The following is a 15,304-nucleotide window of genomic DNA, read 5'->3' on the forward strand; positions in this document are numbered from 1 at the left end:
GCAAATAGCCAATGTTTCAAGGAAGCATGATGTAGTAGTAATGGGGGGACTTCAATTTCCCCAATATTTGTTTATTTATTTATTTTATTTTATTTATTTCATTTCTATACCGCCCAATAGCCGAAGCTCTCGGGGTGGTTCACAAAAATTAAAACCAAACAACACACAATAAAACAATTTAAAATATACAGAACATTAAAACCACAATATAACAATACAACCACAATAAAAACTAGCAGCAGTGCAGGAGTTTAAAATACAGATTTAAAACAGCAAAGATAAAAATTTAGAAAGCTAAAATAATAAAATGCCTGGAAAATAAAAAGGTCTTCACCTGGCGCCGAAAGGAATACAATGTAGGCGCCAGGCGAACCTCACTAGGGAGCTCATTCCAGAGCCGGGGTGCCATAACAGAAAAATTTGTTGGGAGACAAATTCTGCAAAACATGGTCCCTCCAAGAGATTCCTGACTTGTGTGGCGAATAACTTCCTCCTACAGAAAGTGGAGGTAGGAACTAGAGGATCGGCTATCCTTGACTTGATCCTAACAAACAGAGATGACTTAGTGGGTAAAGTAGCAGTTACAGGAACTCTGGGGGAAAGCGACCATGTATACTTGAGTTCATGGTTCTAAAGGAAGCAAAAGCAGAGTGTAGTCAAATCTGATTTTAGGAAAGCTCATTTTAATAAACTCAGAACAGTGATAACTAAGGTCCCATGGCAAGCGACTCTAACGAGAAAAGGAGTCCAAGACAGGTGGGAGTTTTTAAAAAAGGAAATTCTCAAGGCACAATTACACACAATTCCAACAAGAAAAAAAGGAGGAAGACAACAGAAGAAGCCAATGTGGCTTCACAAAAAGCTTAGAGATGACCTGAAAACAAAAACGGACACATATAGGAAGTGGAAAGAAGGCCAAGATGTAGCACAGAATTGCAGGGATGGCGTCAGGAAGGCTAAAGCTGAGAATGAGCTGAGGTTAGCGAGGGATGCTAAAAGCAACAAAAAAGCTTTCTTCAGCTACGTGCAAAGTAAAAGACAGAAATAAATAAATGGTGGTTCAGCTATTAAATAAGAATGGCAAAATGATAACAGATGACAAAGAAAAGGCAGAAGTCCTCAATTTCTACTTTGGCCCAGTCTTCTCCCAAAAGAGGGTCTATGATCCCCCTGGCAAAGTACAGGCTGAAGGGGCAGGATTGCAGCTTGAGATCGACAGGCATATGGTCAAGCAACACCTAATTACTTTGAATGAGGAATTCATATCTCCAGGGCCAGATGAACTGCACCCCAGAGTAATAAAGGAACTGGCAGAAGAACTCTCAGAACCACTGTCTATTCTCTTGAAGCAATCATGGAGGACGGGTGAAGTGCCAGATGACTGGAGGAGGGCTAATGTTGTTCCTATCTTCAAAAAGGGTAAAAAGGAGGAACCTGGGAACTATAGACCAGTCAATCTGACATCAATCCCTGGGAAAATTCTGGAGCAGATTCTAAAGCAATCCATCTGTAAGTACCTTGAAAACAATGCAGTGATTATTCGAAGCCAACATGGATTTGTCAAGAACAAATCCTGCCAGACGAATCTGATCTCATCTTTTGATCAGGTAACCTCCCTTGTGGACTGTGGGAATGCTGTGGACATAATATACCTCGACTTCAGCAAAACGTTCGACAAAGTGCCCCATGATGAGCAAACTAGCTCAAAGTGGGCTAGATGAAACAATGATCAGGTGGATCTGCAGTTGGCTACAGAATTGGACTCAAAGACTGCTTATCAATGGGATCTTCTCAAACTGGGGAGAGGTAATGAGCGGGGTAGGGCTCAGTCCTGGGTCCAGTGCTCTTCAACATTTTTATGAATGACTTGGAGGAGGAGGTGCAGGGAATGCTCATCACATTTGCAGATGACACAAATCGTCTGCAAATGGGATAGCTAATAACTTGGAAGACAGAAACAAAATTCAAAGTGATCTTGATAGACTGGAGTGCTGGGCTGAAAACAACGGAATGACATTTAATAGGGATAAATGCCAAGTTCTGCACCTAGGAAAAAGAAACCAAATGCCGTTACAAGATGGGGGATACTTGGCTCAACAATACTACGAGCGAGAAGGATCTTGGAATTGTTGTGGATCACAAGATGAATATGAGCCAACAATGGGATGTGGCTGCAAAAAAGGCCAATGCTATTTTGGGCTGCATTAATAGAAGTATAGCTTCCAAATCATGTGAAGTACTAGTTCCCCTCTGCCTAGCACTGGTTAGGCCTCATCTGGAGTACTGTGTCCAGTTCTGGGCACCGCACTTCAAGAAGGATGCAGACAAACTGGAGAAGGTTCAGAGGAGGGCAACAAAGATGATGGGGGTCTGGAAACAAAGCCCTGTGAGGAGAGACTGAAAGTACTGGACATGTTTAACCGTGAGAAGAGAAGACTGAGGAGAGATAGGATAGCACTTTTTCAAGTACTTTTCAGAGAGGAAGGCCAGGATCTCTTCTCGATCATCCCAGAGTGCAGGACATGGAATAATGGGCTCAAGTGACAGGAAGCCAGATTCCGGCTGAACATCAGGAAAAACCTCCTGACTGTTAGAGCAATACTACGATGGAATCAATTACTGAGGGAGGTGGTGGGCTCTCCCACACTGGAGGCATTCAAGATGATGCTGGACAGCCATCTGTCAGGGATGCTCTGACGGATTCCTGCACTGAGCAGGGGGTTGGACTCAATGGTCTTATAGGCCCCTTCCAACCCTACTGTTCTATGATTCTATAGCCAAGGACTCATTGGGACCAGCCAGATGCTTTCAGGTTCAGTTTCCCCACCTGAAAAGTAGGAACAGTAGTGACCTACCTCACAGGACTGTCAAAAGACCACAAATTCCTGTAAATTTTAAATTGAGAATAAAAAGGGAAAATCTGCCCAGGGAACTTCTGTTATTGGGTGTATTATTATTAACAACAACAACAACAACAACACAGCCCAAGTGAAAAATTTGACTATCATAGAAGCACCATCAACTACAGAGATCTAGTCTTTAACGGTGTTACAAGCACGAAGAGATATAGACATACCATCCAGCTCTAAATAACATCTTTGTGAAAAATAGCAACATGACGTGTGTTTCTCTTCTTTGAACAGAAACACCCAAAACGTAGAAGTACTTGTTCTGCCCTTGCACTAATTCTGTGAAAGTCTATGTAGTTTTGGGTACAGGGCATGTGTGTTCATTTTCCCACTCAGTAAAAATTGCATTTTTGTACAGCCCTGCCCAGGGTGGGTTGATTTGAATCAAAGCAATTTAAATCACCAAGGTGAAAAAGACAATTTAAATCATTAATTTAATTTAATTTTTTAAAATGTTATTTAGATACTTCCTAAATAAAAAGTGCATACTAGCTGGTTGCTATACCCATCGGAACATATTGATTTACGATCAGAGCACTGACCCTGGACCAGTAGTCATAAAATAGGTGTGAAAGGTCATGCAGATAAATCAGTGGATGATACCTGTGGTGACTTGCCAGTTATTGGCCCGCACTAGCAACCCATAATATAAATAAATGGACTACAGGTGACTGACAAAGATGTTTCCCCCACAGTTCTTTCTTTACAAAGAAAAGCAGACGAGAAGCAGACGAAAATTCGTAAGCATGTCATAAACCCAGAGTTTTATGAGATTATATGTTTGCATTAAATTCAGGTTTCATTTTAAACCAGGTTTTTTTCTGCCTAGGAATCCGCCACCCTGGGAAGGGTCTGCCAAATCTAATGTAGATTTAAGTGTCTGCTTAAAAGTAGTGGCTACACAACAGAGCTCACTTGCTGGTCCTGTAATGCAAGAAGCTAGACAACTTGGTATGTGGAACAGGCCTACCTCTGTTGCCTTCCATTTCAGCAAACCTTTCCTATGGTGTGGAACCACTTGTTCGAACCTATTACTTCCTTTCCCCTCTCAGCAGGTAACAAGAGTTCTGAATATGAAAGAGAAACATTAAATACTGGTCTTCCCTGTATCTTTACAGAGAATTCCCCATTTTGAACTGACCTTAAAGGGGCAAAACTGATTACAGAAACCATGCATTCCAGAGATGCTCCACTCCTGTCAAGACAAACTTTGCAAGGTTTTGAAACATTTGTGGGTTTTGAAACAAGCTCATTACATATCAAAAAGGCAAAGAATGCTCCCTTCAGAAAATATCTAACTGCTGCAAAGTACCAGCCACTCAAAATAACTATTTTTAGACATACTGGGTATCACTAGCATTTTTCTCAAGGCACAGAAGATGAATGCTGGCTTTTTATGATGCAAGTTTCCTGCACAAAATAGATAATTAATTCAGGGGACAAATCTGAAAAATTAGTATTTGTGGTACTTGTTGCATTAAAAACATTTTATTCTACTGTAAAGCAGCTGGAAGTTTTAAAACTGACTTTTACAAAGTCAATTTCTAGTCAGTAAGACGGTCAAATATTTTAGCAAGTTAATCCTTTCCAATTTATCTAATACCCCATCAAGGTTTTTTAAAACCTTCTCTGCATTTAACTGCTATACCACTGCTCAGTTACTGACTGGAGAATACACATACTGGGTTCTCGGTAACAAATCTGTTCAAAAGGCGCATCAGAAGTAATGGACAGAAAAGCCTTGGTTCCTTCTACCCTCAGCCGGAGACACTTATCACACCAATAGCTTCACTACAAAAAAAAACTGGATTGAGGCTGGGCACCCAATCTGGCGCCCACTGGATACGCTGGACTACAACTCCTATCATCCCCAGCCAGCATGACCCAGCAGTTAGTATTGTTTATACCAACCTTATTCCTGCTAATTTGTAACCACTGTTTAGCAAACCACCTTTGACTGGATTTTTAAAAAAATGCTATTGATTCCAATAACCACATCAGCAATAAAAACAGTTGAACTAAGACAACAGTAGGAACAATGGGCACATGCATCAATATAGGGATGCCACTGGTTCTGCTAACTGGCTTCTAGTCTAGGCTGCCTCCTCCCATATGTACCTAACCAACCCTTAAGATCTTCAGAGGCCCTGCTTCCAGTATCCCTGCCAAATGAAGTGAGGCGGGTAACTACAGGGTGAGGTAGTAGCAACCAGTTATGGTTTTGATAGCGGCAACCAGTTATGGAAGAGCCCTCTCAGAGGGTATCATCCTTGTGGTCTTTTCGGCACCAGGTGAAGATCCTTCCGCTCACCCAGGCCTTTTAAACAACTGATGCAGTCTGGGCCTTTCATTTTTAAAAATTGTGTTTTTAATTCTGGAGTTGTTGTGAGTTTTGTTTCTTGTTGTACTTATGCAGCTTTTGATTTCATGCTTGCTTTGTATTTAAATGGTTCTTATGTTTATTTATTGTAAGCCACCCAGAGAACTTTATGTTATGAGGTGGTATACAAATGTTGTAAAGTCAATCAATCATTCATAGCCCCTGTTATGAACCTGGTCTAGAGTAGCAAAGTGATTTGGCAAGCAGAACAGGATATATGAGAAGAAATGTATGGGAGCCCTGCTGGATTAGACCAACAAGGGTCTATTTAATCCAGTGTCCTGTTTTCAACACAGGCCTGCCAGTGATGAAAACACTCTAAGGAGGCCCACAAGCAGGGTGTGAGAGAATGGCCAAAAAGGATGACATTCAGTAGACCATCTCAATCTATTTCACTGGGTCACCCCAAGTTCTGTTATGAGAGGGGAACGCAAACTTCTATTCCGCCTCTCCATAGAAATCATAAACCTCTGTTCTAGCCTCTTCTCTTCTCTGCCCTGCCCCACGCTCTTTTTTCCCTAAACTAAACATACAATGGCTCCCGGAAAAGAGAAGAGCAAATACACAAGAAAGAGTCCGACTGCCTTAAAAACACCTGTGGCATAACGGTAGATTTTGTCATTTGGGAATAAGTGCACATGTCAGGCCTCTACAAAACAGAGGAATTTCATTCTACCAACAAAATGCACTTTAAAGAAAACTGCAGCTGTGCCTCATATAGTAATTTCATTAAGGTGATGTGTTGTATATTTTAACAGTGGACTGTAATGCCGATACAGTTACTTGGAGTCTGCTTAACAGTGTCTGAGGCAAATCCAGATCAATACCTGTGCTAATCTGAATTTATAATAATTCAACATTCCTTGCATAAAACCTGGTCAGAAATTTAACCCAGACTGTGAGAACGGTAAACACAGAGGTGTGGGAGATTCTTAGCAAGAAGAGACTTTGCAGCAGATAGGTGTGCTACATGGTCCCCATAACCACTTTGGAACTAAATCCCATAATTATTGCCTGTGGAAAACTTGAAAGTCAACTATCTCTGGCCAAATCACAAGGCCTTCTGCTCAGCTACAGCCAAAATAGATAGTAATCCCGACATACTGAGGAGAGCATCTCACTTTGTAACAGCAACAGGCAGGCAGTCACAGCAAGAGCAGCAGGAGAACGCTGCCTAGACATTTGCTAAGCGGTTTTTAATCACTTGTGCTGTGAAGAGCCGATGTAACCAATTTTTCTGGTGGGCTGAGTGCTCAAACATGCTCCCCTTTCCATGTTTGAATAAGGTCTGGGGTTTGCTGGCATTAGGGACTCGGAGCATGGAATGATGTGCACCTAATTTTATTCTGCCAGCCTGCTGTCAGGTACTTGTTTAAGTGGGCCTCACCCTGTCTTGCCTTATGAACGCAGACTTGTGGCGAAGAAATAGGAGCCTCGAAATCCAGCCATGTAATTTGTTGTGCAGAGCCGAGACATTCGCTTGTATCTGGCGAAAAGCGTATGGGCAAATCCTTCATTTTTCTTTCATTACCCCGGCATGTACTGTCACTTAATTTTTATGTATGCAATCCTTCCTGACAAATATGATCTGCTGCCGGGTAATTCGTTTGACGTTCATTCTGTTCCTTGCTCTAATTATGGCTTCCATTTCTGACACAGAGGCGTCTGTGCTGCCAGAGCCAGGAGTACACCTGTCAGACAAGTTGTGGTACTGCCTAATGCCCTTTTATGCCAGTCTGATGTTAGCAAATACAAAGGGGAAAAAATTAGGTGAATCTATTTGCATAAGCCCTGTGCTCAATTCATGGGTCAGCAGCCTTAGATTTTAGAGTTCAGGATGGTTGCCAGGGCAACAGAGAAATAGAAAAAAATATCCAATATCGCAAGCAGAGCCACTGTGCATCTGTATTTCCTATTGCCTCTTATCAAAATGCAAATTTCCAGATTAGACTAAACCTGTGAGATTGTGCCACTGTGAAAAAGTAAAATAGTGAAGTGCCTTAAGATGGGTAGGATGTTCCTCTTGATGCAGAACTACCGACTTGAATTTGGTGAAAGACTGAACTTGGGTTCCTTTGGCATTCCAACACTTCCATGGTTTTGCTGCCTAGAGGCTGTTTCTCAAGAGGAAAGGCAACATAGCCACTGCCATGGAAGAGGGTAGCTCTGACAAGTTCTCCATTAGAAGTCCTGATGCTGGTCACTTGACTTCCACATGACTGCCAACTACTGAAGCATAATTTCATGCTTCCTTGTAAGTGCAGCAGTCAAAGGAGATTAAATTGAAGTATTGGACATGACCCTATTTTTGCCCAAACCTGATGCAATTTCAAATTGCTATCAAGGAGACTGATTCTTACTTGGTGTGCCCCAGCCTGTCCCCACAAGCATACCAGTAAAACAGCATGCTGGCCTGGCCATTTTCTGTGTAGTTTACAAGAACACTCAAGCCTCCTTTCTGCAGTAACCAAAGATCATGCTTCTTTTCCCATGGCGCTGCAACAGCAGGCGGTCTTAGGGCAATAAGGATTCTCAAAAACACACAGGTTCGATACTGGTAAGTTAAATGACACAAATAAGACAGGCTAAATGGGCATCTTGGGAACTAGATACTGAGAGCCAAAAGGGACAAGTGCATCACTCCCACCTGTGAAGGCCATTAATGCAACACAGATGTTTTGAACACATTAATACAGGTAATATAAGGTGTCAAGGAGAGCATACTTTCCTGCTTCAAAAGATGGTCACACTTGAAGTTCAACTAATATCTAAGGAAATGTATTGTTCATCCCATTCCCTACGTTTGGGGGTGGGTAATGAAAGGAATAAATAAATACATACCAAGAAAAATGGAATTTAAAAGGTTACAGAAATTTCAACCTTTCCTGGCTTCACACTGATTCCCAAAGACTGGCCCAAAGGACTCAGGCTGGCCTTCTGTTGACCTTGCAGTGGGAGGAAGTTTCGTAACGAGGGGAAGCCACCATCTGCCTTTGTGCCTTTACTTGTCTGAATGTGGCACATGTATGGCTTCATTCAGTGGTGGGGTATATGGGAGCAGGTGGACTCAAAATAGTAAATGCTTGATGGCCAGTAACTTAAGTCTAAAGCTGTATAAGATGAACCAACTGGATACCTCCAGAATAACACAAAAGATGTTTACATAAAGTAGTCACATTTCTGATTTATGTCCCCACTCCATTAATCTAAAAGAGACTTACAACTTGCCTTTTCTTGCATCTAGAATCCAATCCAGTGCGTGCAGAAGACTTACTCAGAATCCCTTAACAATTTGTTCTTAAACTGCCTGAAGTGTTACATAAACAAAGAAAAAGTCATCATAGAAGGATGTTAGAATCTAACCCACCTCTTTGCTACAGCAAATAGGCCTTTCCTAGGCATGTCCAAACATGGCTGCCATGTTGCTGGTAGCACGCCAGGCAGTCCTATGCCTGTCTGTGACTTCAGAATCCTACACAAGCAGATGGCAAGGATTCCTCCTCAGGGGAAGTTACAAAGAGACTTGCTGACTAGCTCCGAGGCAGAGAAAACCAACTGTGTTCAAATATGTTCTTTCCATTTTCATTTTAGCAGGTTTGACAATCATCCAGAAGGAAATTTCCTAGGCAGCATCAGACCATTCAGTGATGGAGTTATTTCTTTGCCTGAGTTGCCTGACTTAGGGAGCAATCCTATGGCCGCTAGTCAGCAGCTAGACAGCCATAGGATACGTCAGTTTCTGGGAACCGACCTCAGAGCCCGCGCTCTGAGGTCAGTTTCCTGAGAACCGATCTCCCTGCCTCTCTCCCGTGCTGCCTTGCAGGCAGCTTGGAAGGGCCCCGTGCTCCGAAGAGGAGCTCGGAGCAGCGAAAATGAGGCGTTCCTGGGCGGGGAAAGTGAAAATCCAGGTACGTCACATCCCATGTGTCGTCCGGCAGCTGCTTCCCCCACTACACCTTCCTGCGGCCAGCTGCAAATGCAGGGCAGCTGAAGCACAGAGGGGACGACTCCCTTCACGCTTCTCCTGCCCTGCATTGGATAGGCGGTCCCCTCCGAGTTTGGAGGTCGCCGCCTATCCCAATAGAACTGCTCTCTTAGCGTCTTAGCTTTTCATTCTACAGAAATGAATTAAGTATGATCATATTAGAACTAATGTTAAAATTTTATTATATACAACAGTGAACAATACATATCTAAACCGATTGGCTAGAAGTAGGAAGACGGCAAGCTGCCTTATACCGAATCAGACCCTTAGTCCATTTTGCCCAGTATTATCAACCCTGACTGGCAGCGGCTCTCCAGGGTTTCAGGCAGGATTCTTTCCTAGCCAGCTGGACATGCTGGGGATTGAAGCTAGGGCCTTCTGTATGCAAAGCAGGTACTCTACCACTGAGCTACGGTGATGGGGGTGGGTAGGCTGGGAACTGTAAGATCTGGTTTAGCTGGGAAAGGGAAGATATTTTGCCTTGGGCCTATGAAATACTTTTGAAAAATGAAAAAGGGCAATTTTTAAAGAGCACCTCAAATCATTCCCACGTCATTCCCAACACGAATACTGGCATTCTGGAGTTTCCAAGCTCACAAGCTGCAACTCATGTGTACAGAACGTCAGGCTCTTTTTTGTCACTTATATAGTACTTTTCATGTGTGCTCTATCCCTGCTAGCATCTCTTCTATCCACTGGAGAAGACTAGCTGTCCCTAGTTTTGGCACAGCACTGTTTGACCGTCATTGCAAATTTTGTCCAACTCAGCCAAAGTTTTAACTGAGTAAGGTTTTAGAGAGAGTGGCATGCCACTTATGTGTTAAATGAGGTCTACATCCATAGTCAGACAGCAGTCTTCACCCTGCAATAAGAGAGCTAGAAGAGCTTAAGTTCTGCAGAACAGGCACCTGAGCAGACTGGTCTCTTGGGGATGGCAGCAATGCTACCGACTGCAGAGCACATAGGCATGCACCTCTGGAAACCCATCCCAAGAAAATGTATTGAATACTGATTCTTAATGCCAGGGCAAGCAGCACAGCATCTTGGACTTGGCTCGTAAGTTAAGGGTCTTCCAACTTCTACCCATGGCAGTAGACTAGCTCCAGGAAAGACAAGTGGGACACATCCAGAAATGCAGAAGAGCTCCCAGACAGCCCAGAAGCTGCAGTACAAGAGAGCCCCAAGTTTCCATGACCCTGAAAGCAAAAATCCTGCTTTACAGTGTTTAAGTTGGGAAACCAAATACTATGTAAGGTAAGCATCAGGAACATCATCACCCACCACAAACATTAGACTCAGTGACCTGGTTCACACATAATGGCTAACTATGGGTTATCTATTATTAGATAACCCATAGTTAGCTGTGGCTGTGCCAGAGCGAGTGAGCTGCCTCCCATGTACTTGTCACTTCCACTTTACATCCAGCTTTGAAACCCATGCCTTGTGGTTGGGTTTAACCCTAAACAACCCAGAGTTTACACATCACAACAATGTTCCTGGGTTGTTTTCAAAGCTGGATGTAAAACAGAAGTGACAAGCACATGCTAGGCAGCACACTCACTCCTGCTCTACCCTGGCAATTCATGGGTTAAGCAACCCATAAATTGGTGTTACGTGCAAACTGGGTTAGTAACTGAGTAGAATCCCGAAGGAACCCTAATCAGAGAACAAACTCATACAAATCATTTTTATACTGGCAACAAGTGCCAGACCGACAGCACTGCAAGGCTGAGTGGGTGAGGGGGACAACACAGCAGCTCGGTCCCTCCTCTGAACAGAATGGTAAGCAGATGGCAATAAGGAAAGGACTGTGTGGGAAACAAGCAACAGGCTGCAGTCACCTTGACCAAGTGGCAGAATTCCTCAAAGATTTTTGGGGACTAGTTGGTAACTTTCCTAGAAGTCGAGATATGATAGCTCTGGGCAGCTCTAAGTATTTTGAATGGTGCTGCGTGGAACAAATGAAACTTCAATAAAAAGCCACTATGGTACACTGCAAAAGGGTGTCCTCAAGGCTACCTTCTAAGAACAGCGCCAGAACGTAAACGAAGAACATAACCAAATGAAGAACATAACCAGCAACAGTATAACAATTTAGGAAGAAAAGGGTTTCCTCCTTTTTTAATCTTCATAGCAACTAATTCACCCATCTTCTAAACACTATTTCAAATCTCGTAAATTGCTGTTCAGGGTAGAAAGTAATACATATTCGGCCAACATGGATAATGTTGCAGAAAAGTACTTTGCACGTTTTAGTTGGTGAATATAAAACAGAGAATGCAATGACTAATGGCTTAAAAACAGCAAGCATTGTGTGACCAAAAAGCATGGGCTGAACTGAGTGAGGGATACTGTGGTAACTAGGGAGGCAGCAGTCACTTGGACATAATTTCACCATTACCTAAGGAATGTGCAGCAGTAGTTTTAGAACTAAAGAAGCGGCCCAGTCCAAGATCTCCCAGCTTCACAACTCCGGTGGCTGTTATAAACACATTGGCTGGTTTTATGTCTGGAAGACAGAAGAGAAAGACCATCAAATCCACAAGACAGTTCTCTGGCTCCAACAATCAGCAACCCCCTCCCCAAGGGTGGAGAGATCATGTTTTGCCCATAAACTGGATCTCCTAAGACATGGTGTCAATGCTTTTTAAAAGTGGCATTTCTTGGCATATTTTACATATCAGTGGAAGAAAAGTTTGCAGGGAAGGATAAACACCTTTTCCTCAACACACACAAATCAAGGTTTAAAGTCTGGCTTGAAATGTTACAGTAGTACAAAGTGGTGTTATACTTTGAAGATGGATTTTCTTTTTTCAAAGTGTTTTTAACATTTTGGAAAAGCAGCAATAAATACACTTAAAATATTAACATTCATAATATTATTTTAATTTACAACAATATTTTATCTTCATCCCTAACATTTGATTATAATTACAATTGGAATGAGTTCATAGCAAGACTGAACTTCTTAAGACCCAGCCTCTTAATATGAGAAACATTAGTATGGTATGTTGGGTTAGGGTTAGTCATAGCCAGAAGGGATTGTGGGAAGGGACTCTCCAGTGCCACTTTCCCATCTGTAAAACAGAAAAAAAAATAACAGGCTGCCTAACTGTACTGTGCTATTCACAGTGGGATGAAAGGAAAAGCCTTTTGATACAGACTGATGAGAAAGCAGCATCGCACAGGAAAGAGTAGCATAGGAGTTGCATTCAGCACAATATTTGTCACACTACAAGGCTGGTGCATTTGGGAACAGCGGCAGGATGAGCATCTGCTCTGTTGTTGCACGCTTGTGTTTTCCTGAAGGGTCCATCTTTCAGAACAGTGACAGTACATTGAAAAGGGAAGGGTCAGGTCTGGGATTGACCCCATGGCCCGATTTGTCAAATGTCCCTAAGGAGACTCCAACATTCACTGTGCCCACTGTTCTCAGCACTCCGTTCTAATGGCTGCTGTGGCATAAGTTCTACCAAATACCACTGATGGCAACTGGGGGCAGGTCATCTTCACTGAAAAGCTCAGACTAACACTTTACAGCCAGGCATCAGGCACAAGGCGAAATCCATCTTGTGAGCTTCACTGTCTCTATACACACACTGGCTGAACATCAGCATAATTGTTTCTGAATGTGGGGGCTTACTAATTGGAACATTATACTATTATTCAGCGAAAAGAGACTGAATTAATGTTACCTCTGTGCATCACCCTGCGGGAGTGCATGTGTTCAACTGCACTGCACAACTGCACAAAGTATTTCCAAACCGTTCTTTCTGGGATTAGCCGTTTCTGCTTTTTAAAATACTGTGGAGGGAAAAAACACAAGATAAACAAAACAGCAACGTCTCTCTCTCTCCATCCCTGTGTCATAGCTAATGTGTCCTCCAGCTGCCGCCTTTCTGATGTCCTCAAGACCATCAGGAGGAGTTCAGCTTCTGCTTTACATTTAACTCCTTGCCTGTGTGTGTATACTTCCAATGCAATTTGCTAATTAACAGCATTATGAAAAATATGCTTAAATAGATTTGACATTTTTGAATGGACACCAATTATAATTAGCATTAATCTCGTTAATTACCTTGCAGAACATATTTAGTGCCTCAAAACAACAAATGTCTGGAGTGCTTTGCCTTAAGAAACAAAAGGATTTTCTTTTTAAAAAAACAACATATTGAAGATGTTTATCATCACTATCAATATAACATTGGTTATTTTTTAGCAAGTAACCAAGCCATTTGACTAAGCAAGCCATTTCTCTTTATCAAGTAACCAAGGCATTTAGGAAGTAACCAAATCATTAGACTAGTGAACAGCCTTCCCCAAACTGGTACCCTCCAGATGTTTTGGACTTCAATTCCCACAAGCCCTGGCCATTGAGCATACTGTCTGGAGTTTATGGGAATTATAGCCCAAAATATCTGGAGGGCATCAAGTTGGGGAAGGTTGGAGTAGAAGTTCATTCCTCTAGCACTGGATATATGGCAGCACTTTTATCATAGTCTGTACATGGATAAGAGGCCCCAGAAAGTATGATAGCTTAAAAAGAGACAAGTTGCATGATTTCTTGTAGCAAAGTGCCTCCTGAAACATGTGGACTGTAATAACCAAGCCCCGGGTGTGTCTGTCCCCTGATGCTTTAAACAACACCAAATTATACAAGAAATCCCTCATTCTGTAGACAGAATTATGCAAACTAACATTAATTCTGATTAACTTATACACTATTCTGCTCCCTATATATTTCTAAGGATATGGAATTCTGACAACCATGAGGGTGGCAGAGGGCAAGGAGGTTCAACGGGAAGGAAACAGTAGCTCAAGGGTTGGTGCAGGGCATGGCTCTGAATCCAGCCCCACTTGTACCCACTGTGCTCCAGACTTCAGCACTGCCCACATCTTTCCTCAACACAAGCATGTAGGAAGTTGGCTTTAAAAACAGAACTTGAGACTCTCAAGGTGCCAGACGTGATCTAATGATAGAATCATAGAATAGTAGGGTTGGAAGGGGCCTACAAGGCCATCGAGTCCAACCCCCTGCTCAATGCAGGAATCCAAGTCAGAGTAAGAAGTCAATCCAAGTCAGAATTAATAGATTCCACGTTGCCCAATATGAAAACCCCTGGAACCATTCATCAATTTTTACCACCATTTCAGAATAGCCCCCTCCAGCACTAGAAAAATAAGGCAGGGCAATGCATGTGAGATGATGGATGCTCTTAGTGGAAAGAAGCTTAAGAAACCGTCTACTCAGTTCTCCTGTCTCAGGGACCAGTGCCATTTACCCAATCCAATCAAAGGCTTGGGGTGCACCTGGAGATACATAATTTTAGGGGTAGGCCCAGAACCTCTGAAGAGCCACTGCCATCTAGTGGACACAATACTGAGATAGAAGGACTCATGGTATGACTCAGTATAAGGCAGCTTCCTATATTCCATGAGCTGAACTCCACAGCTCCCAAAAAATACAGTTTGCAGGGAGGTCTGGATGCTCCCTTGATGTTAAGTAGATTCAATTTCCAAGGCAAGGAGGAATGATTGAGAAAGCCTTTTCAGTTCACTTCTAGCCTCAAATGCCAGATGTCCACCATCCAGACAAATGCTGGATCCCTGCCTCTCCCTGGTGTTAAGCCATGAGACTATTTCCTGCTCCAGAATTCTGGGATAGAATCATAATTCTGAACCATTACCACCATGGAATGACAGGCATCTTCCTCTGCTGGACCCACACACTGACCCCTTCGTCCTTTCTTCTCTAGAGCAGCAACCCTGTATCCTGTTATCATTACATATGGGAGCCCCACTAACCATGGTTATTTACCTAATGTTTATTTTAGGTTGGTTCTAAACTGTGCCCTCCCCTTTTGGGCAGAGATCCAGGACTGTGTGTCTTTGGGACATGTTGCAGGTGCCCCCATCTCCACTTGACACCCATTTTCATTTTAAACCACAACACAATCTTTGTTATTTTCATTTGTCTCTGAGAAACAAAATGAAAAGGGGAAGCATTTAGAAAACATTCCACCGTGCACA

At 42.7% G+C, this 15,304-nt stretch overlaps 1 protein-coding gene across 11 annotated transcripts in view; it reads right to left on the reverse strand.

Annotated features, from left to right (window-relative positions):
• Positions 1–15,304, reverse strand: part of NEK6 (NIMA related kinase 6) — a 99,698-nt gene that overhangs the window by 22,887 nt on the left and 61,507 nt on the right. For all 11 annotated transcript variants that reach the window (XM_084821101.1, XM_084821093.1, XM_084821099.1 and 8 more), the window contains exons 6-7: positions 12,970–13,078; positions 11,676–11,783 (exon numbers count right to left, since the gene is read on the reverse strand). In XM_084821101.1, coding sequence (XP_084677227.1) covers positions 11,676–11,783; positions 12,970–13,078 — 217 coding nt within the window. The remainder of the gene's footprint in view (positions 1–11,675; positions 11,784–12,969; positions 13,079–15,304) is intronic.

Source organism: Heloderma suspectum, chromosome 14 (genome assembly GCF_057233095.1).
Source record: "Heloderma suspectum isolate Gila_16-S chromosome 14, 16-S_ref, whole genome shotgun sequence".
Classification (NCBI taxonomy): Eukaryota; Metazoa; Chordata; class Lepidosauria; order Squamata; family Helodermatidae; genus Heloderma; species Heloderma suspectum.